Here is a 23,950-nt window from a genome sequence, read left to right as displayed (position 1 = left end):
AAAATACACTTTAAAGAATATGGGAGGGAATGAAGATTTGGTGGGCTGCAGAGTTAGCTGTGAAACTTGCCAGTATTCATTATTATTGCTACTAAGAAAAATGGCAGGCTCATTATTTAGAGAGGGAGTCAGAGCAAAAAAGATGCATCAGGCCTTCAGCTTTTACTATGCCACCAACTTGAAAGATATCAGAAGATCTCTTCAGTGAGTTGTATTATTTTTTGCTCGTTGGGTAGCTCCCCTTTCCCTCCTTTTAAAGTATTTGATAACTGGCTGCTTGCTGTGAGAGACACGACTTGCTGCACTGCTGGTGGAAGTGATGGGAAGTCCTGTTTCACTACTGCTTAAGCTGTTAAAGAGAGCAGCATTCAGCACTTTGGCAGCTGAAGTATTGCCATCAACAGATTAATTTTGTGTCTAAAGGCTTTAGGAGAGGGAACCAGTACTTTGGGGGGCTGTGCGGGGGATGGAAATACATGTGAATCAGCAAGCTGGTCCTTCCTGTAGTTCAGAATTAAGCCTTTCTCTCCTCTGTAGTTCAATGTAACACTCATCTTTAGGATGTTATACATATAACAAGCCTGTATGGATAAAATGTCACTTTGAACACTTCCTGTGTTTGGTTGGACATAATTGGCATTTCCTTGGTTTTGTGAAATGTAAATTACCTGTCTTTGGTATCTCTGTGTTTGGTCTGGATCAATTTAGGAAGTAGAACCAAGGAGGAGAGAGTGACAAATGGAAAAAATAGCATTTTGAAGAGCTATTCAAGTGCAGAAGGGATAGGATTTCCTAGGTTTATTTCTGTGCAAGTTTAAATGAGAAGTCCCTCCCCCTTTTCACCTTCTTTAATTTTGCTTTTTGCACAGTCATTAACTCTTTTAACCTCTAGTAGGTGGTCTTCTGTTGCTTGTTTTGTATAATTCTGCCCACAAGCTGATGGGTATAAGCTGTCAGTCGTTTAAGAAGTGCTTGTTAATTTATTTACGTTGCTAAACTTCTGTTTAGTTATTGTTTTTTAACTTAGTGGAGGTGACAGCCTGGGTATTTCCTTTCTTTTTTGAAACACCAGAAGTTAAGCCATCCCATGCAAAACCACATAATTGTGGCAAACATACTCTGTTCTTAAGATACTTATCTTATACTTGCAAGACACAGAAATGAAACTTTGACTGGGCAACAACCAAGATAACTCACAGATGCAATGAGATTCGACAACACAATTGATCAGATAAGTTCATGTATTCTCATTGCATCTGTGAGTTATCTTAGTACTTTGTCAGTTTGGCTAATGCATGTATCTGCTGTTTACTAAAGGAAAGAAAAGAGTATTGGTGTATATCTGTGTGTACCTGCATACATGTATATGTACATTTCTATGTATTTACATCCTTTCTAAAGGTATATATGCAGTTTCACAGTCTGTGGCCCTCTACCACTTTAAGATACAGTGCTTTGCTTTTGAACATCTTTAATTTCCATTATTACATTTTCACTAAAAGTAAACACTAGGAGCTTATTGAACAGACACCTTCATTTATGAAGCACTGATTGCTCTTCCATATTCATTGTTACTTTCTTTTATGGGGACATTTATTGTATTTGTCTTCAAGATTGAAAGAAAAACCATTGAGAATGTCATTTAGCATAACTGAAAATCCATGTGTTATATTAACATCCAGTATCTTGCCTCTGTTGACAGTTTGAGGAGTAGTGCACCAAGACTATCCATTTTCTCTTTGAAATTAAGCTTCCTCATGGAAGCTCAAGCTCTGTTCAAAAGGAAAAGAGACTGTAGTACAGCTTGTAGAGTTGTTGCTCCAAAAGCTTGAGCTATTATCTCATTGAATTGTGGCATTAGTGTGTTACAGTGTCACAAGTACCATATATTTTCTGCTAGGTTAGTTATACTGTTTTAGCATCTGTTTGGTAGGTTTTAGTTCAGAAATAATTATTGGGAACTCATCACAAGACTTGCTAGAAATGTATTTACTATTTCATGTTCTTTAAGTTACATTACTGGTAGGTTTTTCTTTATTTTCATTAGAAGTACTCTGGTAGCTTTGTGTCGTCATTGGCAGCAAGAAATTATTTATGGGTTGAATGAGGAAAGAGTAATTATAGTTAAGTGAGAGTAGCATGGTTGCATTGTTCTGGCCCACAAACAATTTGTGCTACATGAAAGAGAGTTCCTTAGCGTTTGTAACAAAGAATGAAAAAATTGCAATAAATGGCTTAATATTTTTTTCTATGTGTGAAATTGACACTGAATGGAAATAAACTTCTCTCAGGATGAGTCTGTAAGTGTTTTGAGAATATTCAAGTAACAGTTTGCTGTCTTCCCTCCAGAGTAACAATTGGCCTTAGCAAGCCTGAATAGTTGGAAAGGATGATGATCGGGATTCCTTCAGCTGTTCCAAGCTAACTGCTGAATAAGTCAGTGAAAAGTACCTTAAAAACTTCCTTATGTATAGCACAGAGAGGGGTTCTTTTCCAGTCTGTCCTGCATTATAAGAGAAAAGCCAACACTTCACAAGAGGTTGTTACCCTGCACCTTCCTTCACTTAGATTCTGATGATCCCCAGCTCTCTGAGAGGGGCTGCAGTACCTCCATTCAGCTTCAGGGCCCGTTCAGGGCCTGAACAGAGAAACCCAAGGACCTTGGCAAACCAGAAGGTGGCCTGACAGGATGGTCCTCCATTTAGCAGTTAGTGTTCAGCTTACCCAAACCAGCTGCTCCTAGTGACACTGGTTTGTTTGCGTATCCTAGTTGTTGTGACTCTGCACCTTCTGTCAATGCAGTTCTACCTTCCACCAGGAAATCACAATTCCAGTAATACAGGTAATACCAAAATTTCAAGTGGAGTGGAAATTCATAGAAACACTGAAAACAATGTGCTTATTTAACCACTTTGTTCTTGTAAAACATGAATAGATTACTTTTATTTCTGAACATTAACCAAATTAAAAACTTTGCTGCAGTTGACATGTTCTTACCAAATGTTTTAAGGTAGGTGAAACTTCAACTTCTCAGGGTAAACTTTTTAGTTACATTTATTTGGCTGGTCCTAATACAAAGACAGTGTTTTGCTCTTCTAGAAGTTAGTCTGCTGTAGATTTGATTTCTTTAAATTAGATTAAAGTCGCTGGAAAGAAATGGATATTAAATTAAGGAACAGCAATCCTCATACTAAATAGAGGAAGCGTGCATGCCTTGCAATTCTACAAAATTATCAGGGCTGTTATAAACAGTCATAAATGTGCTCACACAGTGCCCTGTGTGAAAACATGGAAGATTTTCGGGAGTTGAGTGCTCTCCTACGTGCTCTGTGCTCTGCAGGAAGGAGATTTGGGTGCTTTGGACGGACAGCAGCACAAGAATCCTGCTGAGTAAGGAGGTGCATGGAGGTAGTGAGTAGGAGTGATCGAGTATGTAGTGTGCCTTAATGTTTGCTTCTTTATAGCTCACAGGCTCAGCCCTGCTCAGGGGCATCTATGTGCCTTTGAGCCCTCAGTGGGGGAGGGAGAGCTGCTCACTGAGGTCACCCCCATGGCCCTTCTGTCAGGAACTTCCCTCCTCTGAGGAGGGCTCCATGAACCCTGGGCTCCCCTGGGGAGTAGAGGGGATGGCATCATTCTTTCTGTGGGTGTCCTGAAGCATCTGTAGTTTGGTGGAAGGGCCTGCAGGATTTGTGATGCTGGACAGAGAAGGTACAGGAGGAGCATGAGTGGGTCCATAGTTCACTGGCTGTGGGTGCATTGAGCAAGAATTGCTCACAGGAATGGTCATGGGTTGGGAAACAGTCTCATCCTGCACTTTGAAAAAGAAATCAGCTGGACCTGTATTTCTTGAAGGGTCTGAGCCTGATAATATGTGTTAGGCCTGGTCATATGACATGGAGTGCAAGTTTGTGGATGACAGCAAGCTGAGTGGTACATGTGCCACACCTGAGGGACCCTGGACAAGCTAAAGGAGTTGGCCCATGTGAACCTCATGATGTTAAAGGAGCGAAGTCCCACCCTTGGGTCAGTGCCACCCTGAGTACCAGTACGAGCTGGACGTGAAGCGATCGAGAGCAGCCTGTTGAGAAGGGCCTGGGGATGCTGGTGGATGAAAAACTGGACATGACCAAGTGGTGTGTGTTCACAGCATCCAAAGCAATGTGGCCAGCAGGTCAAGGGAGGGGATTCTGCCCCTCTCCTTTGCTCTGGTGGGACCCAAGCTGCAGTGCTGCATCCAGCTCTGGGGCCCCAGCACGGGAAAGACATGGACCTGTTGAGGCAGATCCAGATGAGGTTCACAAACTTGATCACAGGGCTGAAGTACCTCTCCTATGAGGAAAGACTGAGACAGTTGAGCTTGTTCATCCTGGAGAAGAGAAGGCCCCAGAGTGACGTTATTGTGGTCTTTCAGTACTTAAAGGAGGCTTGCAAGAAAGATGGAGACAAACTTTTTGATAGGGTGTGTTGTAGTAGGAGGAGGAGTGAAGGTTTTAAGCTAAAAAGAGAGATTTAGATTGTACTTTAGGAAGACATTTTTTTACAATGAGCATGGTGAAACACTGGAACAGGTTTCCCAGAGAGGTGGTGGATGCCCCAACCCTGGAAACATTCAGGGTTAGATTGGATGGGACTCTGAGCAGCCTGATCTAGTAGAACAGGTTCATGGGGCTTGCTGTGGGAATTGGACCAGATGATCTTTAAAGATCAACCCAAACCATTCTGTGATTTTATGAAATAGGAGTAATATGGATGTAGCTACCAGGTAACTGAGTTGCTACATCACTTAATAATGTGTCTGGGTCTTAATAATGGGTCTGTTGAGTTTGCCAATCTGCCTTTGTTTCAGACCCCATGATGTGTCACACCTTGGGCAAAGTCTTTTCTTCTGTACCTGGTATGGACAGAGAATGTGTACAATCTGTGTACACACAGATGTGATCTTTGACTGTTTTGATGCAAAGGCAGAGGGACTAGAACTAGATGATCTTCAAGTCCCTTCCAACACAGACTATTCTGTGATTCTATGAAAAAGGCTTATTTAATGTTCCATAATAAATTGAGGAACATTTAAAATGCAGATGAACATGAAAACTTTAAAAGGTAACAAGGAATAGTTAAAAGGAGTCCCCATTACTTTTGTGGAACATTTTCACCTGTAATGTGAACTGTCATTAAGGGCTCCATCCGCCTTTAGCAGCTGTGACTGAAATAAGAGCATAAAGGCTTAATCAGAAAAACATGTTGAAAAATGAAGACCAAAAAATCCCAATACTTAATTTGTTTTGTTGGCGTAAGCAAACTAAGCTAATGTTACAGGGTAGTAGATAGACAGGATAATAGAAATTTAAGGTAGAACTGTATGCTTGCTCTTTTAAATAAAGTATTAAGGATAGGTGCTGAGAAACTAAGACCCAAATTTGACCTCAGATTTGACCATTTCAGTAAAGAGAAATTAAGTAAATGCCATTTTGGCATTTAACGTTTCAGCTTTTCTGGGGCATAGCTATCATTCACATAATAGGAAATTAAAAAATAATAAAATTCATTTTATCTTTGTCTTAAATGTATGTGTCAGGAAGAGGAAGTTGCTGTTTATCAAATAGAATAGAGTTAAAATCACGTAATTCTGTTAAGTATATATATTATATAAAGATGTCTTGTACGTGATGATGGGTGTCATTAAGCATGGGCTAGTAAATGAATCCAGGAATAATTTTATAAGGCACAGAATATCTTTCTTACTTCAGAGTGTTGGTTTACAGCATCTCAAAGGTACCCAAATCTGTTGTTTTAATATATAAAAATCAGACTACTTTTTATAGACTGTTGCTGTAACTGTCTTCTCTCTTAATATTTGATCAGGATGTATCTCCCTCATTAGTGTAGACCATAGCATAGTTGTCAGAGGTCACATGAGATGCTTCAGTTTGAAGCCAGTCAATGGCTCTTTGTTCTGTGTGGTAGAAGCCTTGGATGATCCAGTGGGAGGGAAAGAGGAGCTCCTTAACACAGGAAGAAGTCCTCTTCAGTATCCATCTTCCCAGTCTTGTTTCTCAGCCTGCTCTTAGTCCCTTGAGATCCTGGTAGTAGACGCTGCCTCCTTTCTCTTTTTCCCATGAATTGCTTTTTGGAGCTACAGAAATGACCACTTTCAGATATACATGAAATCCTGTAGATTTTTATGCAAATTCACTTCTCTTATTGATTTCTCGGTGGTAAGATGAGGGTAAGTGAGAATATCTGGTCAGGACTTTCCATTAGCAGCAAAAAATGCACAAGTCCCTAGACTCAGGAAAGTCACCTTAGAGATATCAGTTGTATAACACAAACATTCTTTTTAAAGAGTCTGTAAAGTTGTAGTTTTCTGTATGTATCAGGCAACAAACTAATTTATCTGGTGATCCAGTCCAAAGGCAGCTAGCACTACTATTTCCACCTTCAAACTTAACCAAACTGAAGAATGTGGTTTCTTTCATGTACAAGTTTCTTACACACTCATCTAGATGATAAACAAGGGAATCTTTTGAGGTAACATTGGGAAATACAACAATAAATGTGCAAATATGGACCAGAACCTAAAACTTAGAGTCAACTGCGGTTCAAGAGCAAAAAAGAGGCTGATGAAAGAAGTCAGCATTATCTTTTGGCAAAATAAAGGCTTATAAGCACTGGTGTTGTATATACAAGTTTTTATTCAGTTTTTCATTTGCTCTTTTACCTTACACAGGTCCCTGTTGTACACAATTTTGGTCTTCCTTTTGCTTCCAAAATGATATAGTTAAAATTCTCTTTAACAACTAAACCGAGCATTTTAATATATTTTACTGGAAATTGGGTAAGATTTTCTGAAAATGTTAACATTTTTCTAAGGTAAAGTAAGGAAAGACTAGATTGACAACTGATTAAATTAGATGTTTCCAAGTCTGCCAAACTTACAGGTGTGCACTATAGAGGAATTAGCTGAAGAAATAATTGAAAATTTATAATTTAAGATTGAAGACTGTTGAAGAATGAGTACAACTCTGTAGCAAAATGTGATGTCCTTTTTAACCTACATTTAAAGAGACCTGTGAGACTGTTAGCCCAGCTTACTGCCCAGAAATATACTAGAAAAAATGAGTTATGAAATATCCAGAGGATGATGTGTAGCAGGGATATACGGGGAATCTGCACAACTCAGACCAGTTGGAGAGTAACAAGAATGCACAGCACAGGTCTGTAGGTCCAGAAAATTCATAGACCTTGTGGGCATCAGTTGTGTAGCAGGAACTGTCTGTCTGCTGTGAAGGATCTCTAGTCTGAGGAGAAATTAGCAATAGTTCAGTGTCAAACCAGAAAGATGTATTAGCTGTAAGGCTTAAAATTGTTATGGTCAGAGTCTGTTAAAATTCATCATTTTCATTAACTATTGCAGCAGTGACTGCTGAGTATATTTATTACAGTTTGCCAGTGTGAGAAGTGCTGTTCATACTGTGAAAGTCAGAATTCAGAATGGCCCTTGAGAACTGAAAGGAAAAATCCTAAAATCCACGAAGAACAGGAAAATTTGCCGCTGTTAGTTATGGGGAGAATTTCCTTTGGTTTTTTTCCCCTAGGATGATGTAAACTGACATAGGATGTAGTAAGTGTTAAGAGTTTTCCATTCTACAGAGCAGCGGTGAGGCTTGTGCTGGATCACTGTGGTCAAAATTAGGTACTGTACTGGAAGAAAAATGTAGCCCAGTTGAAGAGAATCAGGAGAGAACATCAAAAGTTACTTAGAAATACAGAAGACAGGAGAACAGGAGCATTGAAAGGACTGAGTTTATACAGTATAAAGAAAGCAAGATTAAGGCATGAATGGTGTTAGGAGCTATAAAATGCTGTTGCAGAAAAGAAATACTCCAGTGGGGAAGTAGCAATCATGAATTTTAAGAGGGAAATTTAGGCCACGTGCTAGGAAAGGGTTTTGAGTAGGAAGAATAGAGAAGTGCTGAAAAATGACTTAGGGGGATTGCGGAATTTCCATTACTAAAGGTTTTTAAAAATAGATGAGAAAAACAGAGAAGCAACTAAACTAGAACTGATCGTGCCTCTAGGTAGTAGGATGAACTAGCTGGATGATCCCACCCATCTCTATTTTCTATTATGTTTCTTTTTTAATCAAGTTACATCCCAAGGCTCCAATTGCATGCATTTCCACACTTTTTCCTCATGTTTAGCTTTTAGGAGGAAGCAGTCAGTTTCCCACGTTAATGACTAGACTTTTTACTAATCTTACTCAAGCTATCCTCAGAAGAATCCTGATGCTACATACGTACGCCAGGCCTGCATCAGTTTTCTTAGGGGATGGTTAAAAATTGGAGCACTCTGACCAGAATTAACAGTACTGAGTAGTGTTTAGTCATTCCATTGTATCCAAGTAAACCCCTCATTTAGAAATTAATTAGTTGCAGTGTAGTCAAAAATATTTGGAGTCTCTGAGCACAAGAGGGAGAATGGAGTTCTCTAAAAAATGGGTTTCCCTATTTTTATCCCCAGTAGGCTCCAGTAAGTAACTGTTTGGTTTATTATTTATTATGCATTATTCATTGTGCCATCTCTTTTTATGACTCTGAAGTGATTTGTATGCTGTTGTAGAAGGTAGAGCCCTATTGTCTGTCAATGTGCATGTTACTTGGATCTCATTTTATTTGTAAAAATAATAAAAAAAATTCTATATCTTAAACTCCTGGTCAAAAAGTTCCATTATTCCCTTCTGGAACATGGTCTTATATGAGGAAAAAAACATACCAAGCACATCCATTCTATTATTATTTAAATTATTCCTTGGTGTTATTTGGTTTGAATATTTATTAGTTTTTTTTTTTTATAATCCTTAAATTATTCATAAAGGGTAGCCATACAGTTTGATGGAAAAAGCAGTACAATGAAACCTTATTTTGCATTGCCCGCTTATTTCATACAAACTATTCTTCAGTGCTTTTTTTTAGCAAAAGCTTGCAAGGTGCTGGGAACCTTTGCTGTGTTTCTTTTAACATCCCCTCCCTCCTGGTTTCCATGGGAGGGAAGAACATCCAGGACCTCGCCACCCTCTATGCCCGGGCATAGATGTTTAGATGACATAATAAATATCCTCCAAGCGAGATGGAAATGAAGAGGCAAAGGTCAGGAAAGAGAGATGTCATTTCCAATAAAATATGAAAAGTGTATGAGGAATTACTGATGTAGAGAAGAAGAGAATAAAAGATTGTTTTAGGTGATTTATGGGATTTTCTTTTGAATCCCACAAGACTCCAGAGAAATAAGGGCAATTGCTATACTGACTGAAATATCCATGTGTATGTCAAGTGTCTGACAGGAGTCAGCAATAAATACTTGACAGGAAGGCATAAAACCTTGCAGTAAGCAGATTGGGGAAGGATTATTTTCATATGCTATGTCTCATCCTCACCTCTAATATGTATAGGTTTGCTTAAACCCTGAGGTATAAGATTTAGTGTTTATTCTAAAAGGCTTCTCATCGCTATAGGTATGCAGCACTCAACGTTCCTGTTATTGATATACCTACAAAATTCTCTTCAGACATTTTGGCAGATAATTAGTCTTATGAGCATCTTGCATCAGTGATCTCTTAGTCTGATTTTGTGTAGATTGATGCTTCTTTTTATAGCTTTTGAATTTGACATGTTCTGCCTTTATTGACTCTTTTCTCTTGTTTTGTGTTTTTGACTCATGGCTCACTTTTCTTTACTTGCATTACTATGACAACTACTAAAACCTAGAATATCTTTTGACCAACTGCCTTGTTTTTATTAAATTCTTCAACTTATCTCTGCCAGACTGTGTAGTGGATTTGGCATTTTAATGTATCTGATTTCTTGTTTAATTGCATGAATCTCTTGTGTGCTTCAAGTCCTTCGCCAAGACAGCCTGCTTAAAATATGAAATACAAAATGGGTCTCAGGAAAGGTCAGTTTTGGTGTTAATATTGTAGATCAGTGTGAAGCTTACTTGACTCTGAAGAGCCTGGATTTTAAAATACATGATAGTCCAGTGTCAGATTATTGACCAATTTCTTTTTGTTTCCAGCTGAGCTGCCAGGATCATCTGCAATCAAGCTCTCCTCCTTGTATGATCTTCCAGCTCAGCTGGAAGAATTGTACCAGCAGGGCTTTGTCTTGGCTGCTGTCCACCCTTTTGTGCAACCAACTGATGAAAAAGAGAAAACTCCCCAGGAACAAATCTTCAGGGCTGTGCTTATCAAGAAAACAGAAAGGTAAAGCACTTCCAGTGAACTGGGATAAAAATAGACAATGTGATTTCCTGCTGAGTTTTGACCTACATCAGGAAATTATAGCAGAGTTTACTGTGCAAGACTTGATTTTTTTATTTTTTGTGGGCTTGAATAGGCTTAACATGTTCTTCATGTTTACAATTTGTCTGCAGTTTGGCAGGCGACTTGAAGAATAACAAGTTGAAATATGCTCTGTATTTTGGGATGTGTTGTCATGAGAGGCAAACAAACAAGCCCTATGCATGACAGTTTGTGAGGATGGTCTTGTTGGTACCCTTTAAAAATTTATTAGATTAAATTATGATGGGAGAATCGTTTGCTTAGAAAAGGCATATTTTGGGTTTAGATGGTTACAGTTAATGCAATTAATTTGAGAACTGTAGTACTAACACATACTTCTTAAATTTATGCGTAGACTTTAGGCCCTTCTTTCCTCTAAACAATACAAGTTTTAGTCAGTGCAATCTCCATAAATAAAAAGATTGCTTTCCTGCTTTGTGTACTTATTAAAATGTATTAAGAATATTTTACATAAAGTCTGAAGATGAATAAAGAAACAGGAATTCTGTTCTTTTGTGATTTAATGTGATTTCTAAAAAAAAAAATCTGTAGGATGTGCTGTTAAATAGCCCAGAAGAAAATGAAAATATGGATATTTGTAAACAAATGATTTTTGGTTAATGATTTAAAACCTAATTAATATTATCTGACCACCCCCAATTTTGCAGCTACCTGTATCGTTGCAGCCATTCTCTACAGTTTCGTACATCAGCTGCATTCCCCAGTCCAGCCATTCTTTTACCATGACCAGTTCTGAAGCTTGGCAGATTATTAAATCTCCATCTGCCAATCCTAGTCCCTCTCTTTGTGCTGATGCTTGAAGGAAAGGATGTAGCTGGTTTATACTTCTATTTAAAAAGCAAACCATTCACCATTCAGTTTGCTCCAGCCTGGTAGCCGCTTGATAGAGGTTATGACGGAGTTGAAATTCAGCCTCTGACCTAGGGAAGAAGTTCTGCATTTTGTTAGCAAGTGTATGTAAGCGTTAGGTGTCACAGGCAATTTGAGCTTCTAAAATAACTATTAATTTGCCTTGACTTGATTTTAGTTTTATTAATACAGAACTTCATGCTGGCTTGCCTGCTATTATTGTTTAAATGAAATAGCTTCCAGTTTTAGGGTTAAAGCATGGAACGTTTGGCTGAACAGTGGACTTGTTGAGTGATGGTGGGCTGAGATTGCATGGTTGTGGGGCCTTGTCCTCCCTGCCTACACAATACCTTGCTGCAAGCAATGAAAGTATTTACATGCATGAGTTTGTAATGTTAAATAAGTTCTTAAGGATTTCTGTTGGTTAGGGGTCTTGAGGGTTCAACATTTTCCAGGTCTGAGCTCTGAAGGCCTGTCAGGGAAGAGCAAATTCGCTCAGTGTCACTGCTCTCACGCTGTGTCCAGTAGATCACATCTGTGCAGAGTGATTGTGGAAGAGTAAAAAATCTTAATTGCCTGCTCACTCACTTGGGTTCCAGTGTCACACACTTTAGACAGCTGTAAATGACTGTACAAAATTGAAGACAGTAGAGAGTCTTGAACCAATTATATTTCCTTTTACAGTCACAGTCCATTTCTCTGCATTTTCTTATCTGTCATTTTTGACTGCCTAGGGAAGCGGAAGAGACGTGGTGAAGCAGGAAAAAAACAAGTACCAGAAAGGGAAATTACATCAGTTTGATGTTTCATGTAGCTTAAATATTCCTGAGTCTGGCTGAGAGTATGGAAGCAGCTTCTCCCATAGTATGTGGGTGCAACAAATATTTGCATTGCCAAGTGTGATGAAGAGAGTGGGTGTTGCACAGATTTCAAATAACTATGGCCTGCATGGAGACCACCTGTATCTGAACTGCAAGTTCATGTCATTCCACAAACAGCTGGGGACTAAAAATATGTAACAGTATGAAGAAAAAAGACATACTGTTAATTTTTTTAATTAACCTTTCTCATTACACTGCTGATAATGATGAAATTATATTTTTCCCCCTGAGGACTGTCAGGTGTCTTGTCATCTCAAGGCAGTCTCTGTGTATCACAGTTAAATCATGGGTAGAAATTAGGTCTGCTTTGGCTAAGATCAGATGAGTGTTTATTTCTGTCATAAGATTTTAGGAGTAAAAGCAGTCCAGCCACAGTTGTAGATGTACACAGATGTACACTGGTAACATCATTTATACTGTGGAGTACAAGTCCATCCCTTTGATGGTATGGTGTTCATGGAGAGCCAAGAGTCATAAAAAACTCTGCACCTGGGTGTGGGGCACATCCTTGGGCTTCCTGGGCACTTCCTGCAGTACACCTGAGGCTGCAGCTCTTTTCTCACTGCAGGTGTTTCACCACAGGTGGCTCCAGCACTCTGCACTTCATCTGTCTGTGTCTGGCAGATACCAAGTGTGTTTTGCACCTTCCTTTTTTTGCTCTCTGAATGGAACAGAAATGAAATTGTTGCATTAGTGCCTACAGTAATGCCAATTCCATCTATACAAAGACAGAACTGGATGCTTGAATTAGTCTTTAGTCACTGTTGCACCTTTCTGTGTCAGTTTTATGGTTTAAAATGAATACTGTTAATTTGTGCTTTGAGGACTTAGTTTTATAGCTCTGCCTCCCCAAAGGTAGGAAGAGGCAATGCCAGCTGCAGCAGATGATGGGTATCAGGAACACCATGCTGCTGCTGTCAGTGAAATTTGCAGTGCCTGAATTTGCTCAACAATAAAATGGAAAAGGTAGTGCTGAGGCATATTGTGCATTAGAATTCATGGAAATTACCTGTTAGTGTTATTTTTATCTTATTTTGCCATTGTCCTGTAGTTTCAAAATATTCCTAGTGAATTTGCAATGGCATTGTATGTTAAGGTGACTTTTAAAGTCACTTTGATAGCTTTCTGTTTAATCTGGTATCTCTGGCTTTGTTATCTTGGCTGTGTAATCATTTGTGGTAAATATGGAAATAGGAGTCATTCCTGCTGTAGGACGTTTGAAGAAACACATCCCTATCATAATTGGAAGCTGTACATGTTGAAAACCAAGGATTATCCACCAGAAGTGTTAGGGAAAATATGGACTTCAGGGACAGATTTTAAAAAAAAATCAACAATGCAATTGTTTGCAGTGCAAAAGGCATCACATTCAATTAAAGTAAGTGAAATAAATGTAGGAATGTTTAACTTTTCAGAGGCACTGGACATGAAGGTAGTCTACCAAGTTGTTAAAAAACTCTGCCATTGCTCTAATTAAATTTAATATAATAAATTTCAATATTTCTCTATCATCTAGTGGCATGGTGTACACTAAGCAGTTGATTGGAAAGTGGTTTGAAAGTCACATAGAATAGAGTCAGATAAAAGAATAATAAATTCAACACTCATGAATACTTTCTTTCCCCCTCTAAATTTCAGTGGACTTAACTAAAAAGCAGTTGTCTTTTCTATTGTCTGTGCTGAGTTCTGAGATATGTGGGTTTCTTGAGGAAGAAATCTTGAAGAATCTTGTATCAGTTGTGTGAAGAAAACTCTTTGGGCCCAGGTTTTTGCAGATTTTTTTTCTGAATTCAGGGAAGGCCCCAAGAGTGAAGCATAGGTGTGGCCTGCTGTTCACACTCATGCTTGAGAAGAGTTAGATTCACACTGATTTACACTTAGAATCTCAGGAAAGGGAATAAAAGCTCGTCCTTGAAAAGTGTGAATGTGTGACAGTGAGTCTCTGCTGATGGGAAGAACAGGGGAAGGTCCATGTATTTGGGAGGTTCTGGCTAACCAGGATGAGGAGAGTAACACATAAGTTGCTTACATTCCCCCAAGGAGCAGAAATCAGTAGTTCTTTGTGTCCGCAATAACCTTTTTCTCCTTGGCCTTTTATTTCCACACTCACTGGTTTTTTTCTTTAACAGTCTCTGTGCAGGTGTTTTGGGTGCATTCTTATTTTGGACAGCTTGTGGTTGTTGCAGGTTATCTGTTTCCTGCAGAGAAATTGCTAAGTCAGCCCCTGAACAAAATTACAACAAAACCGTAGCACAAAGCAGCTTTAACTTGTTCCCAGCAACCTGTAGTGTGATACCGCTGTCTGGTATCTTAAAGTTTCAAAATTCAGTGTCAGTTAAAATGTCTCCATGTCCCTTTCTAAGTACTCAGCACTGGGAAGCAACCTGCATTCTTTTTTACCAGGAAAGGTGCAGGGTCTGGGCTCACAGGCTGTCTAGTTTTGACATGCTTGCAGATGCTTATTTCACCATGATAGAGAAGCAGGGAATATAAATGGTATTCCAAAGAATTTCTCTCCATTGTTCCAGCTGTGTCTTAGGATATACCATCTACAGGTTTTGCCTTCAGTCACTAAAGCAATCAACAGGAAATCATTTCTCTGCAAAAGTCGACTAAGTAGTTTAATTTAATCATAATTTTTTTAGAGTTTCTAAATGTTCTAAATTTCTGTTTTGACCTCAAACAGCTTTGCAGCTGTTTTCCCTTTCTGCAGAATAATGAGGTGTCGGGTGTTGTAGAGATTCACTTGATGAGATGATTCTGATTCTATTTCCATAATTCCTGTGTCTGTTAATCCTGACAAATTCAAACTATCATCAGTTGCATAGCAAGAACTCTGTTTATCTGCAAAGGAATATTACAGACTGAGTTCAAAAGTTTAATAGTAAACAAAGATTTTTAGTTTCCTGATTTGCTGGTATTTCACTTCGGTGTTTTCACTTTGGTGAAAGTAGGTACTTTGCATCAATACAGTATATTTTTATTTTGAATATAAATGCATATGTGTGTGTGTCTGTTTGGTTTTCATGTAGGATTTAAGCTTGAAGATGAGAAATGTCTGAATTTACCTTCATGAGCATTAGGGATCAAACAGATTTGTGTGCAAATGTAGTGTGTGTTGTTGCTCTCAGCAGGCTGATTTCAACTTCATGAAAAGATAATATTTATTCCATGCCCAAGAGTCAACAGATATCTTCCTTTAGCTCAAAGGACAATGGTTTGAGTTTTGAAGGCTTGTTATCTGTTACAAGTTCAAAGAAATACATATTTCCTCACAGTAACTTTTAACAGTGACCCAAAATAAATGTTCCTTCATCTGCATTCTGAAAGTTATAAACACTGCACGTTAAAGATGCCTGTGTATCAATACATGCCCAGACTTTTCTCAAGAAACTTTATATACTGTAATTAAAAAAAGTCTATAAATTCTACTAACTAATAATGCGTATTTCATTGATAAGCTTTCCTATAGTAAAGAAAATGTTTAGGTAATAACATTAAAACAGTGTCACATGGGTTAGACTTAAGGCTCTTAGGATACAATATACCTGCTTTTATTTTTTTTATTAAAAAATGGTGTGGTTTTTTTGCCGTGGGTTTTTAGTTGTTGCGTTCTTGGTTTTAAGATACTTAATTTTGCTGGAAATTTTACCTGAAATTGTAGAGATGCCAGCTGCTCATGTTAACCACTTTGGTGTGGTTTTACTGGTTTTGTGATGCAGACCAGTTTGTTATGAGTGTACAGTTCTGTTTGAATGGTAGAGCTATTCCTGTGCAGTGGAAAATATCAAAACTGTGTTTACATTCTTAGTATCATCTTAATGAAATAGTAATTTTATTGTGTCTGGGAAGTTTACAAGTGCATTTTGGCTTGCTGAGCTCATGGGCATAGGGAACTTCAGGGAAGATTAGGACCAAATGTTGGCTTCTTCAATTCCTTCTTGTATCTGAACAGGATTGGAAATCCAGTTTGTAACAGACACCAAGTTGTCAGCTTTAATAGTTACTGTGTAAGTTACTGGTTCTCCACAGCTGGTTATGGTTTTTCTACCATGAAATGGTGCTTAACTGCAAACAGCTGTGCAGGAAATGACAACCTAGTGAAACAACCATTGTAACATATTTTTGGCCAGTGAACTTCCAAGTATAACTTAAAATCTTATTTATTCTATGTATAATCTTCTTGTTTGGTGGCACTAGAAGACCTGTTTAGGATTCAGGATGACACTTTTTGGAAGTCTGTGGTCTTGAGCCCTTTCCATATTGGTAAAATTTGAGGGTACCCTCTACCCCCACCCCACCAGGCCTGTGAATGCTGTCCCTCTGCACAGCATCAGGTAGACTGAAATTCCACCTCAACTCTTTGCCGTCCTGTGATTAAGGTTGTCCATGGAGAGTGTGATTAAGGTTGTCCATGGAGAGCACTGAGGTTACCTACAGGTTTCCTGCCTTTCTTCAGGAAAACTGTTAATGATAAACAAACAATGTATAACAAAGCAAAACAAATGAAAACCCAGGGTTGTAAGCTGCAATGAAATTTTCTGGCAATCTCCATGGCCAACCAGTGGCTGTCCTCTCCTGGGGTGGGAGGCAGGAGACTGCCCTTCCTCACTGCAGGGAAAATGCTAGTTTTGTTCACACTGTCCCTTGTGTTCCCTCTCTGGTATCCCAAAATGTGTCGCAGTGAGTACTGAATGTTGTAGTGAGTCTGGATGTAGCAGCTTGTCCAGTTCATCCTGGCTTCCAAGAAGGGTACAGCATTAGTGTATCCAGGTATGCTTCTTTCAGGGCTGGACCTTTTTTAATGAACCCAGTGATTTTTTTCATCAAAGGAATAAAACACCCAAATGTTTGCAGGAATGAAGGGAGGAAGATTCAATTTTCCAGCTTAGGAGGAGGAAAAGAAAAGGAAGAACTTGATGACGGTGCATCCAGAAGAAAAGGAAGATCTTTAGAACTGCTGGAGCTTACATATTTTTTTGACTAAACTGATCTCAGCATTTCTCTTTCTCTTCTGCTTTTTTTGAGAAATATTTTATGATGGGAAAATGAAAATCAACTTTACATAAAACCATTGCTTTAATTTAATAATATTTTATACGTTGGACTCTCAGTAACATCTTGTGCTATAAAACTCGTAAGAGACTCCAGGGTATGGATTATTGGTTATTTCTCACGATTGACATCAGTCCTTTTTTCAGAAGAGAGAGAAGGAATGCAAGTGCACAGAACTGTGCTCTTTGGACTTCTTCTCTTGCTTCTGGGATCTTGATAGATGTACATTTGTCATTAGAAACCTATTTCATGGTTTCTAATGAAACTGGTCCTAAAAGTAGTCCCATTAAATTAATAAAACTAAAACTACATGAATTTCTGTTAATACAGAATTTACCTGTACCTATAATTATGTACTTCTCTATGGCTATACTAATAATATTCAAAGAGTCTAATGAGAGACTTTTATATTTATGACATACTTTGTGATACCTGTATGAAATCCACTGTTTATTGCATAGAGTCTGGAAACAATTCCTTGCGCACGTAGCTTCGCTCAGAATATTATTTTTGTGGTCTGTGACATCCACAGGTATTTGTTATTTTCACATGAAAAGCTATGACACTTGTTCTGTTTGTTTGTTTTGGACAGAATAACAGGCTTTTAAAGTTTTCCTAAAAAGGTGAAAACTACCAGTATAAAAAAACACCTTTTCTTTTAACATATATAGACATAATTTACTTGAGAGCATGGAAAAATACTTCTTGGAAATACAGAGTCCTTCTATTGGACGATTTTAACTAAGGATTTTATGGCATTTAGTAAGATTTGTTAAGTGTGTTCTGTAAAATAATGGTCATAACAGAGTGCAATTGTATTTGATGTCATTTCTTTCATGAACCTTAGTGCAGAGGCAGCCCCCAAACTGTTACAGAAGGAATTAATTGTCTCCAATTAAATATTTCCAAGCAGCAAGTGTATTTTAAAGTAAGTGCTTCTTGAAGGAGTTAAACAGGACATTTTAAGCAGCTGCAGTAATAATCACTATATTTTTATGCATGTAATCTGTATCTCAGATAACTCTTACTCCTTTCGAAGAGCTTGGAAGCAGGTCCTCAAAAAAATTGCACCAAATCAGAGCTCAGGGAGCTGTTCAGGAGCAGGAGAGGAATTAGGAGAGAGTGGTTCAAGGCCAGCTTCTCTCTTCCTTATACCTGTCTGTAAACTTTACCACTATAGGTTGAAAAGGATTTATTTTTTCAGGTAGCCAGGGGATTTAAACATTAAAATACAATCTTTCTCATTCTTTCAGAGTAATTAGAATAGTGAATTTTCACATGGGTCACAGCAGTGCCAGAGTTAGGAACAGCCTTTGCCAAACGGGTGGGCACATAAAATAGCATGACACATCCTTAATTTCCAGGATTTGATATCTTTGAATTTGAGCTCTAGCATTTTACAGTCTCAGGGAGGGGAGCGGCTTCCTCAGCTGGGCTGGAAGGGACCGTCTCTCCAAAAAGCGAAATAGTGGAGATGTTTGTTCCTTGCATTTGTAGAGTTAATGCAGTTGTCCCCTTAAAATGGGATTGGTTGTCTGAAAAGGCTTTGGTTTGTTGCTGCCTGTTGCTGGTACGACACTTCTAACCAGAAGTAGTTATGCAATAGCCAAAGCACTGGAGAGTTGTAGTTGCTCCACTTATATTATATGGACTTGACTTTGCAATATTGAGTGGCAGTTTTGATAGCTTATTGATTGCTTGAGCATTAGAGAGCCCTAGTTCATATTATTTCTGTCTAGAACGTGGCTAGATAACATCAGAACTACTTTTCCTGTTAGTCATATTCAGATTTAAGAAAAAAAGGTAGGTCTGGTTGTAAGTACAGTAGCTGGCAGGCTTTCTAAAGTTTATTTTTATGTTCTCAAGTTCATCTGTGGCAGAAAATCTGCACAGAATGGATTTTCTTATCTAGGACTTCAGAACAGCAAAAATGGTTGTCTGCAGTACACGTGTTGTCCCTCTCAAAATGATTTTTTATTTTCTTGACAAAGTTGTTCTTGCTGCTTAAATTAATTTATGTGTGCCTGTTGCAGAGGAGTAGTTCTGGAATACTGTTAGTCCCCCAATAATGACCTGCGTAAATTCTATAAAGATGTTTGGAGAATTTTCATGAATACTTTAACTTGTATTTTAACACTTTGTTAAATTTTTTGTCCAGAATGAAGTAGAGAATGGAACCACAGGTTGTAAGAAGAACCTAGAAAAGAGGGAAAAAAGAAATAGGGAAAGGTCTTAAGTATTACCAAACAATGCACAGTCTGCTACCACCTGTTCAGGTATAAGTGAGATAAAAGAAATGAAGTGAGAGTGTAGCCTGTGTGAAAGTGGGAGGATCAAACACAGCAAATGTCTGCAGTATTGCCTAGGAAACACTGCCAGTTTGCAGTCAGCAGCCCACGCATCGCATGGCTCCGGGGAACTGGAAGTGTCTCGGGAAAGCCCCTGGGACCATCTGTAGCTGAAGCTACGTGTCACACAGTCCCAGTCCCCAGAACAGTCCTTTTGCACAGGCTTGCTTTTGCAAGCATGGCAAGCCTGCAAGCCCCTGTTTTGCTGCTTCTTCAGCACTCCCAGTTCAAACTTCTGTACCTATTTTCCTGTCCTCTAGGTAGCCAGGCATCAAACAACTGCTGGCTGGGATTAGTTCTTCACTTGGAACTAGATCTTTTGATTCTCTGGGAAGTGTTAAATAACTGCTTTGTTATCAATCCCAAGGATGACCGGCTCGCTTTTATTTTTAATGTTCTTCCATGTGTTCTTCTGAAAAACTGAGAAAGCGAGTGATTGTGTAGACATCCTCTATTGATCAGGTTTATCAGTTTCCTTTCATGGGAGTCTGGAGGAGATGAAAACTGCCTTCAGTAGCACTGCCTGAAGACTGTTTCTGAAGATCATTCAGTATAACTTCCAAACATACGCTTGGCATATTTTGACCAATACCTTATTTCCACAGTGCTCATTTGTTCAGCAAATGCATATGGCAGATGCCATTTGCTTTGAATTATTTTAGGCATTAGTCTCTTCAGAAAGAGAAGGGGACTTCAGGCACAGCTTTACATTTCTCAAAAACAAATCCTAAGGTAAGACTGAAGGTGAAACTATTCTTTTTGTATATCCTGAGTACTATCACCTGTGCATCTCCTTGGTGTTGGCCCTAGATGTCAGGCTGCCAGAGTGTTTCTTAGACAGAAAAAGAAATCTGGAAGTCCCTGAAGCATCCCACCATCCGCAGTCATTGGTGTGATCTGCTCCCCTAGCATGTGGGTCAGATACTGCAGCTGCCACTTGTCAGAACTACATTGAGCTCAGTGTGGGGAATGTATTGGAACCAAATAGCTCTCCAGGTGAAATTCTTATAAATGGGATATCTGGGTATCCAGTTGTAACAACAGAAATTGATCCTTCTTTTCTGTCTGCCTCTTCAGGTCTTCAAAAGGTGACGCCAACAGTGAAGGATATGTGTTGGAGGTAGAATGCTGCTCCTCTTTGAACCACCTTTCAGAGAAAAAGGAGATCCCTGATTTTATTAAGAAAGTGAGTAAAAAGAAAAGGGGGGGAACCCCCAAAACACAGTATGCTTTTATTTGCACAATAATTACTGTTTCTAGTTCTGTCAGCTTGGCAGTAGGGATATGTATCACTTGAACCACCTGAAATACTGTGCTAGAATTTGCTGTTTTGTAATTTAAAGTATCTGAACAGCAGTTATACTTCTTGAGAGAAACAACTTTGATCCTATTATTATTAAAAAATCATTTGTAGTGTCACAGTAGAGTGACCTCCCACAGATGATATCAATGTAGAAGATGGTCATACAATGTACAACATTTTATGTTGAAACAATATATATAGTTTCTGTTTTATTGTCCAGATATTCTGTTGGGTAGTACTTTACCTAAAAGGCCTTTTACCCCCAGATTATTTTTGTTTCAATATCATATGGTGTTTGAAAAAGTTGGTACTGATAACCTAAATACTTTTGTGAACCAGAAGAGTGTTGCTTTCAATTAAGTATTAAATATATACCAGGGAATTTGAAGAGAACACTGCAATTCTTTATCTATTGCCTTCTTTTTAAAATTATTTTTGACACTATAATATTCTGCCAGACAGGAAATTAGCAGGTTATGTCCATTTTAGTGAAAACAGATTCACATTGTGCTTGTTTTTAAATTCTGCAGCATCTGTTGTGTCCTGTTGCATGTTACATAAACTAGCACTGAGTAGTGTATTTATTTAGCCACAGGGTGTGAGTAGGCATGCTCCCCTAGCTTTAGTCCATTTGCAGTGATAATAGTTAAGAAAATTTTTAGACTAAACTACAGCACAGGTGTTATGAGCTTGATGGGGACTCAGCTTGACAGACTACACTGATCTTCAGTCTTCCATTTTTACTGTGAATTGTAAGAACTGGATTAAAAATAATGCAGCTGTAACTATCTGATAAATATATATAGATTATGGTATCAGAACAAATAGAAGTTTTATGAACACATAATAACATTCAAAAATGTGAGCCCAAATTTTGTTTCAGGTCGAACTGTGTTATTACACTATTATTCTGATGTTATCTTGGAGTATTTCAATATTTTCATACTTAGGAAAAACTGGTGTAGTTATTGTGTACCAGTTTCAACATGTTTGATTTTGTTCTTCAGTTCTTTGAGTCAGAGTAGAAATATAGGCATAGCTGTCACAACTGGTAGCAAAATTGTGCATCATTGAAACAGAAAATGTCTTTGCATTTGTAACTTCAGAAAGAGTATGGATAACATGAAAACAAAATGACAATCCAGGAGTCATCTTATTTCCATAAATATCCAATTCTGAGACTCTTTAGAATGCTTTTCTAGACATGGAAATGTTTCTGTTGATAGAAGCCATTTGATTATGGGGTTATGACAATCCCTTTTTGAAAGATAATAATTTAAATTTTAATAGCTAGAATGTATATTTACTGTTTCTCTGTAGGTTGAGTATGTCGCTCATCCTCAGATGTTATTTGATGTAGAGAAATTTGAAGTTCTTTGAAGCTGTTGCTGTCAAGTGCATGCTGTGTCACTGTATCTGATTATGCACATTGTGGAAGTCTCAACACTTTTATGTAAATCTAACTCAGGAAACAAGGCTTGTTTGGGAGTAGGAATTAATTGTCATATTAACTAATTTGTCTGAGCACAAAAATATCCATTGCTTTTAAGGGCATATAAACCAGATGTTTGCAAACAAGGTGAATGGAAAAATAAAGGATGTTCTTCAAACAAAGTAGTGACAAAAAGCTGTTAGAGAAGGCAATTCCTTTCTTTAAAAAATGAACAGCCTTATAATTCTTCTAAATCTGTAGAATACAATTGAAGTTAATAGAATGTTTTAATTGAATAGGAAAATAGTTTATCTTTTCATAAGCTTTTCGGAACAGAACCTTTTAGCACAGTTTTGCCATCTTAGTGTATTGCAAATTGCTCTATTAAAAAAACTCCAAACCAAATAGAATAGCTATATTTTCAAAACAGAATAAGAAGTGGTAATTTTCTCCCTGAGCTTAATAAAAAAATTCCTATACACAGAGGAAATTAATTTTATTAATTTTATTGTGCACTGCTGAACAAGTATGTCTTACCTTGAGTTTGAACAAGGATGCAATTTTAATAACTTTTCTAGATGGACTTCTTGTTGCATTGAAAATGTACATAATACTGAATATTAGCTGCTTCCTTCTGCAAACACAATACAATTTTGCAATAGGTAATAAGTGTTTTTCTTCTATAACTCTACATAAATGTCTAACAAAGAGGTTATTTCACCTGGAGAATGCTTTTTGCTCACCAAAACAAAGTGCCTCAGTACAATGTTGACTATAAAACATTTAGGAAATGCCAAAGAAGACTCTCTGGTCAAACCTTTGTTCTGTTGCTGAGATCTTTCTGTGCTGCTGGACTTTGTCCCACTTCTCCATTCTCTCCACTGCTTTTCTGCCATGATTTCTGGCTATGGTAAGACAGGGAACATTTAAATATTGGGGATATGATATTGCATAAAATACTTCCTATACTTTAAAATCATGTCAACATCAACACACTGTGCTTGTTCTTTGATACCCATGTGGATCTAGCATGACTTAACCTGTCCTAGGGTGCTCAAACATTCCCATAGTGTCATTGATACGTAATTTGTGGGCAATGAAAGAAGTAACTAAACTGTTGTGTATATATTGTACTGCTGTATTGGTATTAACACTCCTGTCTTTTGCTCTCAGGCTAAACAGAGATTAAAGATTTGCTCACCTGCTTTTTAATAAGCAAAGCTAACTTTTGAACTTTGATCACTGGGGCTCAGATCATTCTGAAATTGTTGAAAGTAGAGATGTTACTTCTAAGATACCATATTTTGTAATATTTAGACTTATGTCTCATGTCAAATAGGGTAGCCTTTAATTACTTCCTTAGTTGCTTTTTGTTTCTGTGTATCCTGTTATCATTTCTTCATCTGAGAGTGTTCCCTGGAGTCTGTGGAGAAAAGTAAGGGAAGGAGGAGCTAGGCTGACATCCCAAGATTTATTTTGGACACACAATCATATATGAATGCCAGATATATTTCTCATGACCTCTGTTTTCTGTATCACTCTGATGCATGTCTAGAATCTACAATCTGGTACGTGTCTAGAACTGTAACAGGCAGAAGGTTTTACTCTTATGTACAAGTTTTTGCCATGTTGGTGAGAGGTTAAGAAATGGAGGACTCTTTCTGTACCATGTCTCGCCAGTTTTGACTTCTTAAAATTTAGGAAGCACATTTTTGCATCCTT

General features: G+C 38.0%; 1 protein-coding gene across 1 annotated transcript in view; it reads left to right on the top strand.

The window, feature by feature from the left end:
* RFTN1 (raftlin, lipid raft linker 1) overlaps positions 1-23,950 on the top strand; it is a 96,113-nt gene that overhangs the window by 30,398 nt on the left and 41,765 nt on the right. Inside the window, exons 3-4 of the mRNA XM_041466761.1 lie at positions 10,075-10,261; positions 20,571-20,679. Coding sequence (XP_041322695.1) covers positions 10,075-10,261; positions 20,571-20,679 — 296 coding nt within the window. The remainder of the gene's footprint in view (positions 1-10,074; positions 10,262-20,570; positions 20,680-23,950) is intronic.

The sequence above is a fragment of the Pyrgilauda ruficollis genome, unplaced genomic scaffold (assembly GCF_017590135.1).
Source record: "Pyrgilauda ruficollis isolate IOZ18807 unplaced genomic scaffold, ASM1759013v1 scaffold2, whole genome shotgun sequence".
Classification (NCBI taxonomy): domain Eukaryota; kingdom Metazoa; phylum Chordata; class Aves; order Passeriformes; family Passeridae; genus Pyrgilauda; species Pyrgilauda ruficollis.
This window is presented reverse-complemented; position numbering and strand designations above follow the sequence as displayed.